This window comes from Citrus sinensis, chromosome 7, assembly GCF_022201045.2.
Source record: "Citrus sinensis cultivar Valencia sweet orange chromosome 7, DVS_A1.0, whole genome shotgun sequence".
Taxonomy (NCBI): Eukaryota; Viridiplantae; Streptophyta; class Magnoliopsida; order Sapindales; family Rutaceae; genus Citrus; species Citrus sinensis.
Window position 1 is genome coordinate 4,177,395 of NC_068562.1, and position 19,714 is coordinate 4,197,108.

At 34.0% G+C, this 19,714-nt stretch overlaps 3 protein-coding genes across 10 annotated transcripts; 1 reads left to right on the plus strand and 2 right to left on the minus strand.

Annotated features, from left to right (window-relative positions):
• Positions 1 to 829: 829 nt before the first annotated feature.
• On the minus strand, positions 830 to 4,706 carry LOC102612405 (acyl-CoA-binding domain-containing protein 3-like). Of its 6 annotated transcripts, none has more exons than XR_003062892.2 (5): positions 3,233 to 4,704; positions 2,019 to 2,124; positions 1,821 to 1,921; positions 1,644 to 1,711; positions 830 to 1,291 (listed from the first exon to the last, which is right to left on the minus strand). XR_003062892.2 is itself a non-coding variant. In XM_006466429.4 (5 exons), the coding sequence occupies exons 1-4, from the start codon at positions 4,666 to 4,668 to the stop codon at positions 1,674 to 1,676; spliced, it is 1,707 nt and encodes a 568-aa protein (XP_006466492.2). In that variant the 5' UTR covers positions 4,669 to 4,706; the 3' UTR covers positions 830 to 1,291; positions 1,644 to 1,673. The 6 variants fall into 6 exon arrangements, 5 of the variants coding, with proteins under 5 accessions (XP_006466492.2, XP_006466493.2, XP_006466491.2 ...); XM_006466429.4 differs by having other exon boundaries at positions 1,644 to 1,737; positions 3,233 to 4,706; XM_006466430.4 differs by having other exon boundaries at positions 1,644 to 1,719; positions 3,233 to 4,702.
• A 6,381-nt stretch (positions 4,707 to 11,087) lies between these two features.
• LOC102612103 (hypothetical protein) lies at positions 11,088 to 12,828 on the plus strand. Its single transcript, XM_006466427.4, has 3 exons — positions 11,088 to 11,451; positions 11,584 to 11,624; positions 12,470 to 12,828. Exons 1-3 carry the CDS (start codon positions 11,376 to 11,378, stop codon positions 12,587 to 12,589), a joined length of 237 nt encoding a protein of 78 aa, XP_006466490.1. The 5' UTR covers positions 11,088 to 11,375; the 3' UTR covers positions 12,590 to 12,828.
• An 818-nt stretch (positions 12,829 to 13,646) lies between these two features.
• Positions 13,647 to 19,443, minus strand: LOC102611814 (casein kinase II subunit alpha-2). 3 transcript variants are annotated; one of them, XM_025102191.2, is made up of 11 exons: positions 18,955 to 19,443; positions 18,413 to 18,542; positions 17,884 to 18,078; positions 17,417 to 17,574; positions 16,191 to 16,281; positions 15,945 to 16,010; positions 15,694 to 15,714; positions 14,772 to 14,854; positions 14,481 to 14,544; positions 14,319 to 14,387; positions 13,647 to 13,904 (listed from the first exon to the last, which is right to left on the minus strand). In XM_025102191.2, exons 1-11 carry the CDS (start codon positions 19,317 to 19,319, stop codon positions 13,848 to 13,850), a joined length of 1,299 nt encoding a protein of 432 aa, XP_024957959.2. In that variant the 5' UTR covers positions 19,320 to 19,443; the 3' UTR covers positions 13,647 to 13,847. The 3 variants fall into 3 exon arrangements, 2 of the variants coding, with proteins under 2 accessions (XP_024957959.2, XP_006466489.2); XM_006466426.3 differs by lacking the exon at positions 15,694 to 15,714 and having other exon boundaries at positions 18,955 to 19,438; XR_008056434.1 differs by lacking the exons at positions 13,647 to 13,904; positions 15,694 to 15,714 and having other exon boundaries at positions 14,772 to 14,886; positions 18,955 to 19,440.
• Between the last annotated feature and the right edge of the window lie 271 nt (positions 19,444 to 19,714).

Sequence of the window (19,714 nt, forward strand, 5' to 3'; positions counted from 1 at the left end):
AGCTCGCATTAACAACAAAACAACTAATTTTTTTTTTTTTGGCTGAAAGCTCTATTAATAAGATATATTTAAAAAGTTATACAAAATGGAGCTTTAAATAATTTAACAATAAATAAACTCTATAATCTATACTCCTAAAAATCTAAAATTTTGTTAATACAGATAAAATAACTTTTTTAATTTTTAAAAGCTCTACTCAAGATGCACTCCAAACACTGCTAAAAACTTTTAAATTAATTTATTAGATGGAATAAATATTTTTCTCCATTAGATAAGTTATATTAAACATACATTGGAGCTAGTAACAGTAATAATAATCCATTGTGATGGGGTGGACTCAGACTCATGCTTCCATGTCGATATATTTATTATCAATTTTTTTTTAAATAACTAAAATAGTATATTATAAATTGTAATAAAATGGTTTTTAAAAGTTGACAGAAGTTTGATTACATTACGAAAAGAAGTTTCAATAATTTTTTTTCAGCTCTAAGAATCTCAATTCTCAACATAATCACATCAAACCTACTCACAACCGAAGTCATAATCAATCTTAAAGTAAAGGGTGAGCTTATTTCAATCTACACATTTTCTCCTTACACTCTTTTTTTACTAACACTTTCTAATACACGCACACATATACGTATATGTATATTAAAATCAATTAAGTAACCTAATTTTCCTTTTCTTTCATGTCTCCACAGTTTTTTTTTTTTGCCAATTTGCAAGACAGAAATTATTCAAATCGATATTGTTATAACCTATTAAGAATTGAAAGGAACATAACTCGCCATCTAAATGCACAAAATATAGTCATTTGGGCTTGTAGTTCAATTGATAATGTCCTTAACATATATTAAGGAAATGAGTTCGAGCCCTGTAGACTTCATTCTCTTTGAACAAGGATATAGATTTCTCTTCATATACCAGTGGGAGTAGATTTTCAAGCTTAGTGTTTGACAAGATTTTCGAGCTTAATGCTTGAAAAACCTTTGGGTACGGTGAGGAAACATATGAATGAGGAAATGCCCTAACCTAAGAACTAAAATAATATATATACAACCAACTCATGCGAAACTAGAATGAGCAGAAACATATTGCTATTGCCATTGAACACGCAGTTAATCCTTTATTGGCAAAGACAACTAAAAGATCTACCAGCAGGCTAGCATATTTAACAGATTGATGCTTCCAAGCTTTGTAACTCCACATCCTTGATAGCTGAGAAGCTCAGAGATGTCTGAAGCGCCACTTTGATGGAAGTAATTGGAATAAATTGCATTTGTTTTGCCTGAATTAACCAATTTTCGGAAGCAATATTAGAAATATCAGAGCGCTTAACATCTGAAACGTGCAACTTGATTAAATTCTGAGTCGCAATCCATAGAAAGCAACGGCAGAGGTGAAAAATGCACCAAAGTTAAAAATAAATAAATAAACAATGAGGCAAATGATGAGCAGGAAGGAGAAGATATAAAATGTGCTTCCAGTGAATAATGATATCACTATATCTATGATTTGAATTACAAAAAGACACTAACATATTCATCATGTTCAGGAGTTTTTTCGCTCATGCACTCTGAAAAGCCAGGCACTAGGAAATCACAATTCAAGAAACATTGACTAATCAACAAAATCTGTACCGCATCCAAGGGTGTCTGGATCAAAGAAAGTCATCTATAAAAACCTTCAGGATCACGCACTAGCTCATCTACATTCCTTGAGAAAAGTGATAAACTACAAATAAGAAATAGGAACAAAAAGGAAAACTTTAAACTCATAAAATGTTGACCTGGACCAAGTATTTTTCATCAAATCACCTCTTGTCTACAGCACCAAGTTGAGCCACTTGATATGCCTTTAGATCACAAACTAGCTCACCACACGCTTCAGCATCTGCAGAAACCGGTTTAATATCTCCCTATACGAATGAAAACATGAAAAGAGTATGATCACACATTCTCTATGGTGGAAAGCACTGAAGAGATTGACTGTGTGCTTTCAAAATAAATACTTACACCAATACCATCTTGGATACACCCAGGGATGCTTCTAGAAAGAATAGTAACATACTGCTCCATAGCAATCTCTGGAGTCATATTCCCGAGTTGTTTCCATGCATTCCTAGCACAAAACAACAGTTTCCTCTATCAATCGGCCACTAGATTTGATATGTCTAGTAATTAAGCATAGCCCTCAAAGGAAAGACCTTAATTTGCTATTACATTAAGTTCATTCTATTAGCATCAACCTCTTACTTCAAATTTTGCAATGTTTTATGGTGCTCAGCATGCAGCTAACCAAGTTTTCATTTTCCCCTGAGAATCGAAGGCCAGTTATAATAATCAAAGTATCCTCAAATTTTCACAATTTTCAGTTTAGTCTGATAAATCTAAGATAAGTTATAACGCGAAGCGTAAGTAGATGATCAAAAGAAACTTAAACTAGGAAGAATATAAAAGGCAGCAACATAACAGAGAAAATGAATTTATACCCAAAAGGGACAGAAAACAGAGAGAAAACTTCTCATTGTAGATCACAATGACGGTCTAAAACAATAAGGGAATAAGGAATTACTTTTCTGATTCCAGACATTTCACTAATCACACTAGTAATTCCAACCCCCTCCCGCAACTCCATTTTGATGAACATTGGTAAAACTTCCATTACTCTATTTATTCATGCTTTAAGCTCTCTTCTTCAGTCCTCATTATTTGGCCGTACAAGCATTCATATCTGTTTCTTAAAATTCTACACCTGCCAATACTGCATGTGGGCTGTGGCTCCAATTTCGGAACACTCATGTTTGAGTCTATTAAATGGTGTTAACTAACTAGATCTCATGACTTTAATGGCGCAGTCATTTCTCATAAACTCAAGCCCGGTCAAAAACAGACGAGCCCCTAATCAACATTCGACCCAGTACTAGTGATGCTCTCGACAGACCAAGAAATTTAAAAAACTTCAAACATTCTAACAGAAACAAATTTAAATTCATATAACGGGATTGCTTTCCAAACCAGTAACTTAGTTTGATCAAACATATTATTGTTATCATATAAGCAACTTAGTTTGATCGACCATACTATTATTATCACATAAGACAGCATTCCAAAATAAAATGTTTCAGTTACAATTGATGCAGCAAAGATCCTAAAACAAACCAACAAGAAACAAGCTAAAGCTATGCACAATACAGTATATAAGAATAGGGAAAGAAGAAGTTGAATACCAGTTTGCACGAGCAGAGACCTTCAATGCCATGGGTTGGGGCTCGCGGCAAGGACCGACAGTGGCAATCTTGTGAAGTCCATACAACTGCATCTTCACATCACTGCCAATACTTGAAATCCGACCAGCATTACATTTATTCCCAACAAATGCCACGGCCGCACCAAAAAGCCTCTCTAGCTCAGTTCTCTCTATTCCCTCCCAATCGTCATCCTCATCAAACGACACCAACTTCACATCATCTTCCTCATCCCTGTTTCTCTCACCAATCTCATTATCACAATTACTCTCTAAAACCTCTATCTCTTCACTTCTGGCCATTCCCACCTCAGTTATAGCGGACTCTGACTTAACTGCGGCGATATTTTCACTCTCAAAGAAATTACTTCTATACACCAATATCTGTTTGCAATTAAAAATACTACTCTCGCCACCATCTTCCTGATTTTTGTTTGCTTCATCGACCTCATTATCGCAGTTACTCTTTGAAACCTCTGTCTCTTCACTTTCGGTCATACGCGTCACAGTTTTAGTTGACTCAATTTTTGCCATCTTTTCGCTCTCAAAGAAATTATTTTTGTCCATCAACATCTCTTTACAGTCAAATGTACTACACTTACCACCATCATCTTTTTGAATTTTGCGTGCTTCACATTTACTCTCTAAAAACTCTATCTCTTCACTTCTGGCCACGCTCACTTCGTCTTTAGTCAAACCTGTCCCAAATTTGGCGTAACTTTCACTTTCACCACCACCAAACTCACCAAAATGTTCTTCAACAACTCTCTCCATCTCGGCTTCTTTTAAAACCTCATTGTCGCCGATCTTGACATCATCACATGATCCACAACAATCATCGAGTAAAATCTTTTCTTGTGTTTCTGACCCACCTTCTACAACTTTTGCAACAAAACCATGCGTTTTCTCGGTTTCGGAACCACGCTGCTCACAAGTAACCACCTTTTGAATAAAATGTTTGCAGGGTTTCAACCCAGACACGAGATCACAGTCACAGTTGGTGGAAGGAGAAGATGACAAAGAAAAAAGCTTAGCGAGGAAGAAAGAAAATATAAGAGAAAAAGCAATGGGCAAGACAAATTCAAGAAAAACTTCCATGACTCGGTAAAAGCATTCACTGAGAAACAGAACAGGGAAGAAGAAAGGATACAACTTAGAAGAGATAGTGTTTTGCTTTTGTTTTGTTTTTTTTTTTTTTTTAACGAAAAATAAGGAGGGGATTTTGCAGCAGAGAGGAAAGTATATTCGGGGATTTAACAAATGAATGCTATTTAGCTGTCGGTCCCATTTTGTTTGCTGGTAAACCAAGGGAGAGTATTTGAAAGAGACTTCTCCACTAACTTGGCCCCCCTCCACTGTCAGCCATGGGAGGAAAGAGAATTTCGAGCGGTGGTTAACGCATGTTTGGAGACTAATCATGAATATGAAATTAGCCCAGTTTCTTTACGAAGCTGTGTTACTTACTTCTGCCCAGTTCTTTATACCTATATCTTTTCTTTGTTAACAAGTTAACAAATAACAAATATTTCATTTGTTTTTATTAGAAGAAGAAGAATCCTTCTGTCGTTTTTTAATATTTCCAGAATTCCGGTACGTTGAACTTAAAAGAAAATAATTATGTGCATGTTAGAAAACCTTCAAATAATTGTACCATTTTAAAGGGGAAAGAAAACATACAGAGTACCAACTTTGACGGGTAGAAGGTCCATTTCATTTCAATATTCTCACGGCCATTTTACTTATTCCAATTACCAAATGGTCTCTACTACTAGTGGCCTAAGCCATTCTTGCATGGCTTTAATCATTCATATGCGCCGACAATTCTTGTCCCTTACCTCATTACCTGCATCATTTCTGTGTAAAATTCGGTCGGCGGATCTAACTTGTTCAGTGTAATAATTATGAGGAAATATCAAATACTACACATTAATAATTGTAAGCCGTACGACAGTTTTTTTTTCCTTGTTTTAAGTCACGTGATGTTCTTTTTTTTTTAATGAAAAACTCATTAAATCACGATATAAAATCTTAAACATAACAACTTAATTCCTGGAAAAAGTCTTCACCCAAAACAAAAAAACTGTTGCATTAGAAAATAAACTTAACTAAACCACCCATAATCTGATTAAAATTTCATGAATGAGATATTCCATTTCCTAAAGTCATGAGTTGATACGGATAATTATTTTATTTCAACTATAATCTAGAAGAACTCATGCCAAGAACTTTGCTGTCATTGAATTAGTTGAGTACCATACAATAGAATATGACTCAATAACTACTAGAGACAGACTGATCTCTCTAGTGAGCCGTATACTAAAGATAAAGCTTCCACTTCCAACACATTGACACCACATAACAATAATAATGCTAATAATTTTCTCTGCCAACATAGCTGATCCATCATGATTTTGTATGACCACTTAGGGATGGCAATTGTGCCCGCAAATTCGTCCGCTAAAATCCGCCCACTGTGTATAATTTTGCGGGTTGCGGGCGGGTTTGGTATTACAAATTGAAACCCGCACTTGGATGCGGGTGGGTTTGGTATTATCCCAATATCTGACGGATACCCACATGGATATCCGCTAGACCTGCGATGTTTTTTGAAATATTTTAATTTAATTTTAATTGAAAAAAATTTAAATCTAAAATATATATAAAGAAAATAATGCAATTATACAAAGTGCCAAATAACTAAAGTGTTTTTGTATGGCCTTTTTTTTTTAACTTAATGCATGAATTATTTCATCATTATTATTATTTTTTGGATTAATATTTGAAAAGTATTGTTCTTTGGAAAATTTAATCTTAATCATTATCGTAGACATCATGTTGGATGAGTGCTAATGATGGTGAATGAAATGAAGATGTTCTTTTGGAGCTTTGTGTTGGATGATAATATGAAATATAATTGTTATTTTTAGATACTAGTTTGTGGTTTTTTTTTAATGGATTTATGTATTTTATACTTAAATTTGAGAATTTGTGTTGGACTGATGTTGGAATTATAATTTTTCATTTACATTCGTTAAATTTAAAATTGAGTATATTATGTAGAATTTGAGGTTATTATTGTAAATTTATATATTGAATATTTGTGATTTTAAATATACAACCCGCAAAAAATCCACTGAATACCATTGAAGGTTTAATAATTGTTAAAACCCGCAAATGGTGGATTTTTTTTAAAAAATTAAAATCCGCTACGGGTTGCGGGGTGGATTTGGTAATTTAAATTTTGTGCGGATTTGAGTTTGGTAATGACAAATCCACTGCGGGCAGTATCTATTGTCATCCCTAATGACTACCCCATGATGTGATCCAATTATAATTGGATTATAAACTTGTATAAATTTCACAATGAATTATTGCACGATGATTTTATCATCCCTCGTTCGCAATTTATGAATGTTAGAAAATTTTACACAAATAGTTATTTTTACACACGGTTTGTGCAACAGTAGTGCTTTCTTTATATATATATATATATACACCAGTGGAATGGACTGAAGTTGCCAGCTGTGAATTATATGTAGTTCATGTTTTCGATTTGCGTACAAATTATCACCAAAACCTATTTATTTAATTATTTATTTATTACTTTCCAAACAAAATATATTTAGTTATCACTTCCCAATAAAATGAAAAAAAAAAATTATCTATCGCTTTCACTCACTTTGGCTGGGTTCAAAACTTCTGCAAAGTGCACTTGTCACGGTCACGCACTATCTAAAAATCAGAAAGTCCAGCGACCCACGCATGTTCTTGTTATAAAGTCCTCTTATAATAAGTAATTCAGCATCGTAATAAAATAAAGACTGTAAGTCAACAGATACAAAGAAAAAAAATATCAATAAAATAAGTTAACCGTGTACTTTCATCGTCTTTTAATTTGATTTTCATTAGGGATTTTTTTTTTTTTTTTTGAAAAGAAAGTATGCCTTTCGATTGATTAGCTTAAGAACAAGTACATAATCTCCTGTGGAATTTCATCCAACCAAATTACAGTTTCCTTCTTTTGCAAAGCTAACTTTGCTAATGAATGAGCTGCATAGTTACAATCTCTAGGGGAATGTTGAGCTTTGAAATTCTGGAAATTCTGCAGATTTTCCTGAATGTCAGAGATCAACCATCCAATTTCAGTTAAGCTACTGGACTTCTTGTTGATTAAGTCAATAACTTCTAATGAATCTGATTCAAAAATTCCAAAAGTAATATGAGCTTTTTCAGCCACTTTTAGGCCCCATTCCATAGCTGTTGCCTCCGCCATTGCCACACTACCAGGAAGCCTCAGACTTTTAATTGCAGCTGCTCTGCAGTTTCCATCTGAGTCTCTCACCACAACCCCCAACCCTGCCATTTGATTCTCAACATCCACAGCCGCATCAACATTAACTTTTTGCCATCCATTTGGAGGAGGACTCCATTGCTTTTGCCTCTCAGCATTCCCCTTTGTCTTATAAACCATCTCCGGTTGTCTAATCTTTTTAAAAGACTCCACTATCGCCTCTGCATTTGCTACTACTCTGAGAGGGTTTTCTTTTTTCCCTTCAAAAAGCCATTTGTTTCGTGCCTTCCAGATAGCCCATAGTAAAGCTGCTACTTCAGCTCCCTCAACTTTAGCATGCTGTCGTGGCCAAAATTGCAGCATCCAAACAATGTCACACCTGTAAACTCCACGCAATTCCTCTGCCAGATTAGAGTACCTCCAGATCTTCCTTGCCCTATTGCACTCTACCAAGGCATGGGACACCGTTTCTACATGACAGTGACAACTTTGGCACATTGGTTCCTGCAAAACCTTTTTTTTCCATAAGTTTTCTGCTGTGGGCAATAAATCGTGAGCTGCTCTCCATAAAAAAATTTTCACTTTTTCTGGAATTGCAAGCTTCCAGATAAAACGCCATAGGTTTTGATCATGATTTGAGCAGCTTGGGTCCTCAGGGAACTTTATTCTCATAGCAACTTGGTATCCACTCTTGACCGAGTAATACCCTTTCTTATCGTAGTGCCATATCAACTGATCCTCTTTTGGTCTTTTTGGAAGTGGAATCTGCATTATGGCTTCTGCATCTTCTGGCCTAAAATGCTGAAGGATCAAATCTTCCCTCCATTGTTGCTTCTCGTCTATTAACTCCGCTACTGTGGTGTCAGTCCCCATCGAAGGAGCTGATATTGGCTTAAAGGTTGTAGGTCTGGGGATCCAATTGTTTCCATAAACCAGCACATTCTGTCCATTCCCAATTCGCCATCTCGCTCCTTTGTGAAGCACCTGTCTTCCCCAAACTATGCTTCTCCAAACAAACGACGGTTTTGATCCCAGGCCAGCATTCATAAAACCCGTATGCTTAAAATATCTAGCCTTTAAGACTCTTGCCACCAGCGAGCTTGGAAATTGCATAATTCTCCACCCTTGCTTTGCTACAAGTGCTTGGTTGAAGCTTGAGAGATCTCTGAAACCCATTCACTTTCACTAACTTGAAAGTGAACAAGTTACTTGATTAAAAGAGTGGTTATGAAGTCCGCTTATTATAAGTTATTTAGGATTGTAATAAAATAAAGACTATATGTTAAAAGATATTTTTTAAAAAAAGTTGAAAACAATAAGTTAAGTGCGTATTTTTCACCGTCTTTTAATTTGATTTTCATTAGAGATAGGGAGGAAAAAAGTTACGTGATTAATAGAGTGGGTATTCTCTTTCTGCATAATAGGTCACATTTTGTTATGAAAACAAGGGAGATGAAAATTAAACTAAAGTTGTAAATGCTCTAAAATTTTGGTTATTTCCATAACTTTCTCAATAATTAAGTTGTATTTACTTTTTAGAGTGGGAGCGAAGAGTATTAATTCCTCACACTCCAGTGATTACTTTAACAAATTAAGAAAGGATTGAGAATCCTACTCTGTGGGCCTCACCTATTTTTAGAGTGGGGAGTGGGACTCCCATTCCCACCTCTCCATTTTTTACCCTTTTAATTTAATTTAATATTTAATAAAATAAAAAATATATTATATTTATTTAAATAATATTATTATATTTAACTAAATAATAATTTGCATTGATTATAAGTTAAAATTACTTAAAAATAATATTGTTATATTAATAGATAATTAATAAATATTACTATATGCTATCTTTATTTAATAATATAATATTATTATATTTATTTTAAAAATAATAGTACTATATTTATTTAATATTAATAATTATTAATAATAAATAGTTTATTCTAAGAAAATATTAATTTTGTACTAAATAATATTATATTAATAAATAGTAAATTTAATATAATTATATTAAATAAAATAAAATAATGTTTCATTTTATATTTACCCTTCTTTTTATTAAATTTACTATAATTATATTTAATAAATATTTAAATAATATTATTATATTTAACTAAATAATAATTGGGTTTGATTCTAAGTTTAATTTACTTCAAAATAATATTATTATATTAATAGAGAATTAATAATATTACTATATACCATCTTTATTTGAAAATATAATATTATAATATTTATTTAAAAATAATAGTATTATATTTATTCAATATTAATAATTAATACTAATAAATAGTTTATTCTAAGAAAATATTAATTTCATACTATATTAATAGTAAAAATATTTCGTTTATATTGCCCTTATCAACAATTTTTAATTTATATAATTTAAATTAAAATTAATAAAATTTTGTGATGTTTATAATTAAGAATATTAATAATTATTATAAATTTACAAATATAATAAAATAAATGTTTATTCATTAAATATATTTTTTATTAACTTTGTAATTAAAAACTATAATTCTTTCAATAAGGATAAAATTATAATTTGAAAATATTTACTCACAATCCAAGACAAAGTAAACACATAAATTGAATTCTAACCTCCATTCAATGATTACATTCCAATGCAAGTAAACAATCTACTCCCACTCCCACTCCACACTCCTAATCCTATGATTCCCACTCCTCAGGATTCTCACTCCAATCCAAAAAGTAAACGCTATCTTAGAGCATTCGACTTTTGCTTGTATTGCATGTGGTCGAGGCTAAACCAACACAAAGACGACATAAAAAAATTGAAAGCACTTAAGCACATAACAACTTTATTATAATTTTCCTTTTATTAAAAAAAAAGTGAGCTGAACAGGAGAATACTGTTACATCAAAATTTTATCATGCATGACTTTTTTTTTTTGAATACTGGTTACACACCAGATTACTGCATTGCACAGATATTTACAACTGCTATATAACAGATATTACACTGATATTTACAATCAAATATACATAATTGTGACTTACATTATTACATTAAATTTTATGAAGTACATGCCTTAACAGACAAATAACTCTCACAGATGAGGAATGTTATTACTCCACTCGCATTTCGCAAAGAATAATAACTTATAAATGCTTAGCCCCCACAATACTTTTGTGGGGGCTTGAACCGCTGCCCTCATGCTTGTCCAACCACCAGGCCAAGGGCCCAATGGCTTGACATTATTTAATGGTGAAATCTAAAATGATATTTATCATGCATCACGTGACTTTTTTTTTATAGTGCAAACGGAAATGATAGAGTAAATTAATTTAAAAATTATGAAAATTCATCTTTGCAACTACAATGATTCAAATAATACTAAGGATAAAATTTGATATTCAATGGGTGAACCTATCCAAAACTTTGAAAAAAAAAGTTAATTTTTTAAATTAATTTTGTAACAAAATCCCCAATAAAAAAAAAATTTCCTAAAAAAATTGGTATGAACTATGAAGATTTGTATAATTTGCATTTGGTCGACGTGACCCAATCCCATTGCGGACAAAGAAACCAAAAAAACAGAAAAACCAAAAACCAAAAAGGGTTACAAATTAAATTGAGACTTGAGAGGCAGCGGCTAGAAATACAGCACAACTGAGCAAAACTATTGGTCCGTGACATTTTGCCGGGTGACATAATCCCTTACTCCGAAGAGTCCGAACCGTAAATAAAAGGCCCAACAAATCTTTTATACCACTCGGACTCTTTTCAGTTATTGGCGGATTAGGGTTTCGGGTGCTGCATCTTCCGATCTACCTATTGATCAATCAATCAACTAGTTAGATTCAGGACATGGGAGGAGGCAACGGTCAAAAGGCCAAGATGGCTCGTGAGAAGAATTTGGAGAAACAAAAAGCTGCCAACAAAGGTAAAATTCGATTCCTTTGCTTCTTCATCTCTGTTTAATTGAAGGGAATTCTTTTTTGTTTAGTATATTATAAGATTAGTTATTGTCGTTTTGACTTGGTTTTGTGTTTTTATTTTTATTTTTTCTTTCCAGGAAGCCAATTGGAAACAAACAAGAAAGCTATGTCGATCCAGGTAAATTTTATGGTTTTTTAGATAAAGCTTATGCTTTGCATTGATTTATGTTACTACTTTTTTTTTTCCATGTTGGTCACGTTTTTGATAAGTGAATTGAGTTTTTCTGTGGCTTTGCACAACTATGGGTTGTTGCAATCAGGATGGTAGTGCTTGATTGTCACTGTTTTCGTGACTTTAATTTTAAGGTTTGATTGTTACAAATGCAGTATAGCGGTTGATACTGATACTTTTAACTTGAAGTGGAGATTCTCTATTTAGGTAATCACAACAAGTGGTGATAAGCGGCAGGCTTGTTGCTTTTGCCTCATTACATGCAAAGTGGTGCTAAAACTCACAATGGCTCTAATGGACTAGTTAACAATGTTTTTCAGTGTATGAGGTGTTTCTGGAACCTTCCCACTAGCTACTTTTTCCCAGTAGAAGTGTTGGGGTGACGCGAAACGAATTCTTTTTTTATTTTGGAAGGGGGGGGGGGGGGGGGGGGTTGAGAATATTAGGACTCATTTCTTCCTGATTACTGAAATTGGCTATTATTTTTTGGGAAGCTTCTTTTCTTGCTTCTATAATGTGTAGTTACGTGCTCATGAGGATTATCTGCTAGCAAAGGCTTTTGCTATTCTCAGGCTGTATGTTTTGCGATTGTTGATGGGCATATGAGGAGGCCCTCTACACAATTATTATAGCATCCATTTACTAATTTGTAATATTCTCGGATCTTCTGTGTTGTTCAATGTTGCATTTGCATATTATTGAATTGGTTTTGAATTTCATATTCACACTGAATAATCAGCTAGGTATGTTTGCTGGTTGTTTGTTAATGTTCTGTTTAACTGTATATGCAGTGCAAGGTGTGTATGCAGACATTCATGTGCACGACTTCAGAGGTGAAGTGCAGGGAGCATGCTGAAGCAAAGCACCCAAAGAGTGACATTTATGCCTGCTTCCCCCATCTTAAGAAGTGATAAGAGTTTGGGGGAAAATATTATATGCCAGATATAGTTGGGGACATAATCTTCCTTATTGTATAGTGTTCCCTTTTCCAGCAATACCTCAGATTAAGTGTGTTGCGGTTTGTAGAATCTGTTTGTTGCGGTTTGTAGAATCTGTGTGTGCATGTGAAGAGGGACTGGTTCATTGTTCTGTTTTAATGGAATTTGTGTAATGTTATGGTAATTGATCTGTTCCTTTTATATTTCTTGAAGGCTGTGTGTTTGTGCTTCATCTATTTTAGGTCTGTTAATAATACAAATATAATGTTGGGATGCTAAGATCAACTCAATCGGTGTGACCTCCATTAATAATTAATTGTCCTGAATTTATGATGGGGTTTATAGTGCCCATTAATCAACGATAATCTAGATGTAATGTCCACAAAGTTGTATCCCAACTCTCAATTAAACCGCTCTTTAAGAAGAAATTGACAAAGTCCTACCGTAATGTTTTCATCTGTCACATTTGTCTTCTTATTTAGATATTAATTGCGAACTTTTAACTGTCATGGACGGTTATAAACTAGAATACAATGTAAGAAAATGTCGAACTTCATATTACGAGTTTAAGCAGTACAAATTAAGGGCCAACTCACGGGACATCTTGATACTGACCATTCTTTTCAAATTTTGTTTGCATTCATGAGCAAGTTGGTGAAACACCGGTAGAAAAATTAGCCGAGGGATGAACAGTCTGACGCATTACACTTTCAGTGTAAATAATAGAAACGCGTATTCATTTATCATTTGAAATGGGGGTAGGCTCTTAATTCTGCAACTCTATATATATTTACCCTGTAACCTTCATCCTATACCCCCTCGACAAACAAGCTCATCATCCCTACGCTTTTGCAATTTTATTTTATTTTATTGTATTGATGAAAAAGAAACGTTAAAATACACCAGATAGCTACATAGAAATTCACTGTTGTAGTCTGCCCACATTAGTATACCACACTTTCCCCAGGCTTCAAAACTTGATATCTAAGGTTCAGATTCAGGGAAAAAAAATGAAAAATAGAAAAAGAAAGAAAAGAAGAGGACATGGCATTCTTGCTTTCTCATTTAGTTCTTCCTCAAGAAGCAGGCACAAGGGTAAAAACTGAAAACAAAAAGATACACACGCAAGCACAAACTTGAGCAATTTGATCAAACAGTTATAAGCACGATACATATCATTTGAGCAATGATAAGGAATTCAGTTCGGATAGGAACTCCATGAGGCAGGCTGCTATGCGCGGGTCCTGCTACTCTCAGCAGCCCTCACTTGTGCGAAATATGGATGGGCCTGCAACAAAAGTGACACGACCCCAACACACTTAGTCTACCAAAGAATTTATTAAGATGACAATAAAAACATCCAATTGAAAGATTACAAGCTATGATTAAACGGATATGGATTTTCTCTATCCTAGTTATCTAAGTATCAAAATAATATATTTTCTTCATATTCATGGGGCGGAAGGAAGTGGGGACTGGCTCAGAGAATATCGAATACACTCTTTCCAAGCAGCATACATCCAGATACTGCTCAGAACCAAGCAATTGCATCTCTGGAATGTATTTGCCCTTCTGTACCTACTCTCACTCAGGAGATGTTAACTGTTGTCAAATCAATGAAAATAGAAGATATAGAGAGAGAACTTGGGATCATGATTCAACCTTAAACAAGAGAAAATATAGGTGATATAGATGATATTACCATTGCCTCCCTAGCAGTTAGCCTATCCTGGTGATCATAACGGAGGAGCTTATCAAGAAAATCTATTGCCTGCATGTCAAATAACTTTAATAATGAAAATCAACCACATTGCAACTAAAAATTTATTTAGCAGATGGTTTTCGAAAAACAAGATAAAATGACCTCTGGAGAAACCAGATGCTGATTATCAGCATTAATAAATTTTGACCATGGCTTCCGGCTGTGCCTGCAAAAAAGAAAATCCAGACATCAATACCAATGAAGAACTGTTAGTTTCATCCATTGCTCAATTTAGTGAAAGGACTGCAGTAATGCTTGAAACTATAGTCTGCGAGAAAGACGACATGTGACTTACTAGATATTCTCCCAAAAAAAAGAAAATCAGTACGGTCAAACTTTGTTGTGTAATTAAAAACTAAATCTATAACAGCAAACAATTCATGTTTCATGTACCTCCCAACAAGTGCATCGAGTTGAGGATCAAGCTCTAAATGATATTTGTTCAGATATGCATTTAACTCATCAGTTCCCAGTACCTGGAATTACACCAAATAATCAAACAGCAGTCCTGTGGCATCAAATTTACTAGTCAAACTTCAACGCACAAACCAATTATGAACCTTTGAAATGCATGAGCAATATGGATGCCTACAGTCAAAGTGATGAGTGAGCAGCTTTTGTGAATTTAGAACGTAATGAGACAGCAATAGATTCTGATAACTGTCATCAAGCCAGTACTCACTCGACTGTTGGCATCGGGATTTGGGGCTCCCAAACCAAATAGGCAATAACAGAATTAATACCCGCAGTACTAGGCAGTAACTTGGGTGCCTAATATCTCAGCATGCTAATTCAGAATGTCTTGCAATATCCTTGGAAGAGCTGAGTTTTAAAGGAGTAAATCTCCAAAACATCATTAGAACCTGTCAAGCTTTAAGAGCTTGTTCTTTTATAGCAATCAAACTTTAGTAGAAATCCTGCTTGTGATCAATGCATGTTATATATTAATATATCTGTTGTTTTTGCTCAGGGTCATCATTCTTGTAGTTCACATCTCACATCTGTCTCATTCTTGAAAACAAGAATCATGTACTTCAATATATTTAAAATGTTTACAGTATTTGAAGCAATCCAGACTTGAATCTACCACAAATTTGTACTAAAATTAGATAATTAATCTAGATGCAAAACATGACAATTAACCATTTGATAGATCATATCAAAAGCATTGTAAAGAGTGATAATGGAATTAGTCCAAGACTGAATGCATAGGGATTTTGAGTTGATGTAAAAAAAAGAAAAAAGAAAAAATAAATTCACATGATGGAGTTACAATTATGAATTGCATCAGTATGCAGAATTGGTTGAAAAATACCAAAATTTGTATGATTTGCCTCTTTTCCCCAAATGAACATAATCAAAACAAACAAAAGAAAAAAAAATTAGCACCAGAAAATGATTTGCTACTCACAACACGAATACATGATTATAAATAGTTTTTAAGGTATTAACATCAATATAAAAGATAAAAATGATGAAGGTCTATATTATTTCACAGCCATGAACAAGTGAACCTTTACGCCTATAAGTTTTAAATCAATTTGAAAAATCCAGAATTGTCATTACCTTGGCAATTTTGACAAGCTGATCATGGTTGTCATGACCATAAAAGAATGGCTCCTTCCGAAATATCTACATTAATAATAACCATAAGGAATAAATAAAGAAGATAATATTTAACCCCAAAATACGAGTAAAATAAGCATGAATAAGCTAGAAAGAAGTCACACCCAAAAACTGATCCATAAACATTGGATAACAAAAGAGGAAGATTACATATTCCAAGTATAATTGAAAGAGAACAATCCTCACCATTCCTGCAAACATGCAACCAAGGCTCCACATATCTAAAGAGTAGTCATAGTCCTGTAAATCCACAAGGAGTTCTGGTCCCTTGAAGTATCTGGGAAGCAAGAAATAAATTCAGTCCCTTACAATGATAAAACAGCAGTTGGAGGGATAAAATTTGAAGCAACTTGACAAAGTGAAACTCATAAAAACTTATCCCATCTGCCATCAAGCACAATTTACTGCATGCCCAAAATTATCTAACAAAAAATGGAAGCAGTAGTACATGACAACAAATGTCAAATGCTTCTCCAAATTAAAACTACAAGCATTCCATTTTTCAGCCTATGCTCAAATTAATACCTGCTAAGTGCATGCAGAGGGTACACAGCCTGTCATACAAATGACAGTTGTTCACTCCAAATACTAAAACAAACCACAAACAATAGAAAAAACTGCCTTCCATATCATCATGCATGGCTTAAGTGCTAAAGAGTGGGATGAAGCAGAATATCATGATAGTCTGCTGGAATTCACATAAGCTTCAGATATAAAGTAAGATGCTGAAAAATGTGGCTCTATCTGATACTTCAGCTGGAAGTTTAGCTATAAGTTATAGTGTTTGATATGATAGAATGTTCTAATAAATAGTTCATGACTAGCTCTCTCAATCAATCAAAATTACCAGTATATTTTTGGTAACTTCTAGTTTCAAATAATGGTAAAATCCTAAGAGCTTCAATTATTTAAGATCATAGGATTTATCGTTAAGTTCACAAAACAAATGCAAATATGCAATCTTCTATGCACATTTCATGATCACCAAAATAAACACATATCAGAAAACTCTCCTGCTTAAGATTGCTATAAGAATTACATTGGTCATTTTAGTTCACTATGGATGTATACAAACCAACAAATGTTTCATAAAGAATGACAGTTTGAATTATACGCAATATTATTGTCATTTTAGTTCACTATGGATGTATACAAACCAACAAATGTTTCATAAAGAATGACAGTTTGAATTATACACAATATTATAGGACAATAATTCAACATTAGCCCTGCAAGAGTCTGAGTCAATAAATTCTTAAAAATGGAAAATAAGTTTGTATTCAATTTCCAGCACAATATAGGTTACAGAGATGAATCTTACAAGTTCTTGTATGATTCCAAAAAAAAAAAAAATTGAAAATATTATGAAGTTTAAAAGTTAATAACATTATTTATAATGTTTTAAAAATCACCTAGAAGCCACACGAACATTATACTCCTTGCCAGGATGGTAAAATTCAGCAAGACCCCAGTCAATCAAACGAAGTTTACGCAACTCATGGTCTATCATAACATTGTGAGGCTTGACATCTCTATGCATTATTCCCTGTGAATGGCAGTAATCTAATGCCTGCAATTTGAGTGTAGCTTAGCTAGTTGAGCAGGATAGGGTACACATGCAACAATATGAACTGCTCTTTAAAAAATTCAGAAATGATTATTAGAGGAAGTTCATCTGAGTAAATCATAAATTTTGTTGATCCCTTGGTAGATTTAAATAAAATGCACATTCCAATTGAATTCTCCTCTCAATCAGTAAAACCAAGCTTAAGAATGTGTAACAAAATGTTATGTGAAAACTTAGTTGCTGCTAAGGGTTAATATACAAAAAAGATTGGTAACAGAGAACGGTTGACCACTGAATAAAAATGGACATTACCTTCAGAAGCTCGTATATGTAATAGCGTATGTCATAGTCAGTCAATGTGGGGTACAAAACTTTAAAATCAGTGCTGTTCACATACTCAAATATCAAGCTAGGAGTTTTTGAGTGCTGATCTCTAACAATATCAAGAAGCTTTACAACATTTGGACCACCACAGAGGTTCTGAAGTATTTTTATCTCCCTCTTTATCTGCACAGATAAATATATAGAATCATCATAACTATGCCTTCAACATTATCTCAAAATCTAACAACAGATTCTGTGTGCATGATACAGAACATCATTTTACATAATAGATCAAGTTAAGTGAAATTATTGTTAAAGATTGACCTAGCTACCAGCTTATATACTTGTTAAATAAATATGTTGCTAGTTGAAACAATATATATTTTCCTTCCCTCAGCAAACAAGAAAATCCCTGTAAGCCACAGCATCATCAGTTAAGAAAAAACAAGATGCTTGCAAAGTACATAGTTTAATCATGTGCTACCTCCCTCAATTTGCAAAGACACTAAAGACTTACCTTCTTTTTCTTAACAGGCTTGAGGATCTTAATGATGCATCGCTCATTTGTATTCACATTTATGCCTTCAAAAACTTCACTGTATTTTCCCCTTCCAACTTTCCGAACAACCTCATAATCATCTTGATCACTGAAAATAACATAAGAGGAAACATTCCAGAAGCATAAGCAATAAGAATAAACCATTATTTCAGAAAAAAAGGAACGAATAAAAGAAACAGCTCTCAAAATCATTATAGTTGAAACTAATGTGCCAAAAAAAAACTAAAAGGACGCAGGCCACTGTTCACACATCATTGTCTTCACTTTCTTTTAAAGTGAATCCAATAAATCTTAAGCTTCCTCGGCTAAAACATTTATTCCTCATAAACTTATGAAAGAGTCACTAATAACAATATTATTTACTGAAATATGAAAGAATCTATTTTTCTGAATTCAATATCAACGATCACATTTCTCACTTTTACACCGTCAGAATTTATTAATTAAAAAGATCCAAATAAATGCCACTAAAATAGATAACATAAGTTGACAGAATTTACCCCCATTGAACAGTGAGCGACTCGTAATCCCAGTATTCCTTAGGCCGAAGAACGTTAACGTCGGTATAAACTCGAGCCTTCGACATCGCCGGCAGCGGGATCTCGGCGAGATTTCGTTCCTCGATCTTATCGATGATAGCGCCCTCGTAGACAACGGTAGTAGCGGCGATAGTATCTGTGATGATGTTAAGATTGTATGTGGAGCTTCGGCAGGGGGTGCGCAGGATAGGATGGTGCGCGATGGGCGCACGCAAGGCAAGAACGGCGCACGCTAACAAGAAGCGGAGGGGAAGTACCTGTACCTGTGCGGCAAGTACTGCTGGGTGTTTGTGTTTGTGCTTGTGCTTTCGTGGCGCATCTTTCATGTGCAATATCAAGAGCCCATTTGCAGGAGGTTTTTTTTTTTTTTCTCCAAACCAATTTTCTTCTGGTTTTTAACTTTTTTGGGTTCGATGCCGTTGGTTGGGTTTTGGTTATGAAAGTGAAATTGGAAAATGAAAAATGAGCTGGGTTAATTTGATTGGTTTAGATGGGCCGGGGCTTTCTGTGCGGGCCCATCGTTAGAAATGTCTGATAGTTGATTGTGAGGAGATCTTTTTTCAAGTTCATTTGGAATTTTGATGGAGATGTAATGTTGGCCGGGGGGAGCGTGACGAGTGAATCTGGTGCCGACTGACGATGCAGGTGGCGAATCGCTTTGACCAAAACTTACTAGTTTAGTAGATCTGCCGAACAGTTTACAAAATTTTGTACAATTTTC

Coding starts and splice junctions, on each gene's coding strand:
- LOC102612405 (XM_006466429.4), bottom strand. CDS start 4,668: ATGATTAGTCTCCAAACATGCGTTAACCACCGCTCGAAATTCTCTTTC. Junction 1,922..2,018: donor GTATCCAAGATGGTATTGGT/GTAAGTATTTAT, acceptor TCATTCGTATAG/GGAGATATTAAACCGGTTTC. Junction 1,738..1,820: donor CTTGGTGCTGTAGACAAGAG/GTGATTTGATGA, acceptor TCTTATTTGTAG/TTTATCACTTTTCTCAAGGA.
- LOC102612103 (XM_006466427.4), top strand. CDS start 11,376: ATGGGAGGAGGCAACGGTCAAAAGGCCAAGATGGCTCGTGAGAAGAAT. Junction 11,452..11,583: donor ACAAAAAGCTGCCAACAAAG/GTAAAATTCGAT, acceptor TTTTCTTTCCAG/GAAGCCAATTGGAAACAAAC. Junction 11,625..12,469: donor AGAAAGCTATGTCGATCCAG/GTAAATTTTATG, acceptor CTGTATATGCAG/TGCAAGGTGTGTATGCAGAC.
- LOC102611814 (XM_025102191.2), bottom strand. CDS start 19,319: ATGAAAGATGCGCCACGAAAGCACAAGCACAAACACAAACACCCAGCA. Junction 18,543..18,954: donor TCGCTCACTGTTCAATGGGG/GTAAATTCTGTC, acceptor TGTTATTTTCAG/TGATCAAGATGATTATGAGG. Junction 18,079..18,412: donor AGCCTGTTAAGAAAAAGAAG/GTAAGTCTTTAG, acceptor TTATCTGTGCAG/ATAAAGAGGGAGATAAAAAT.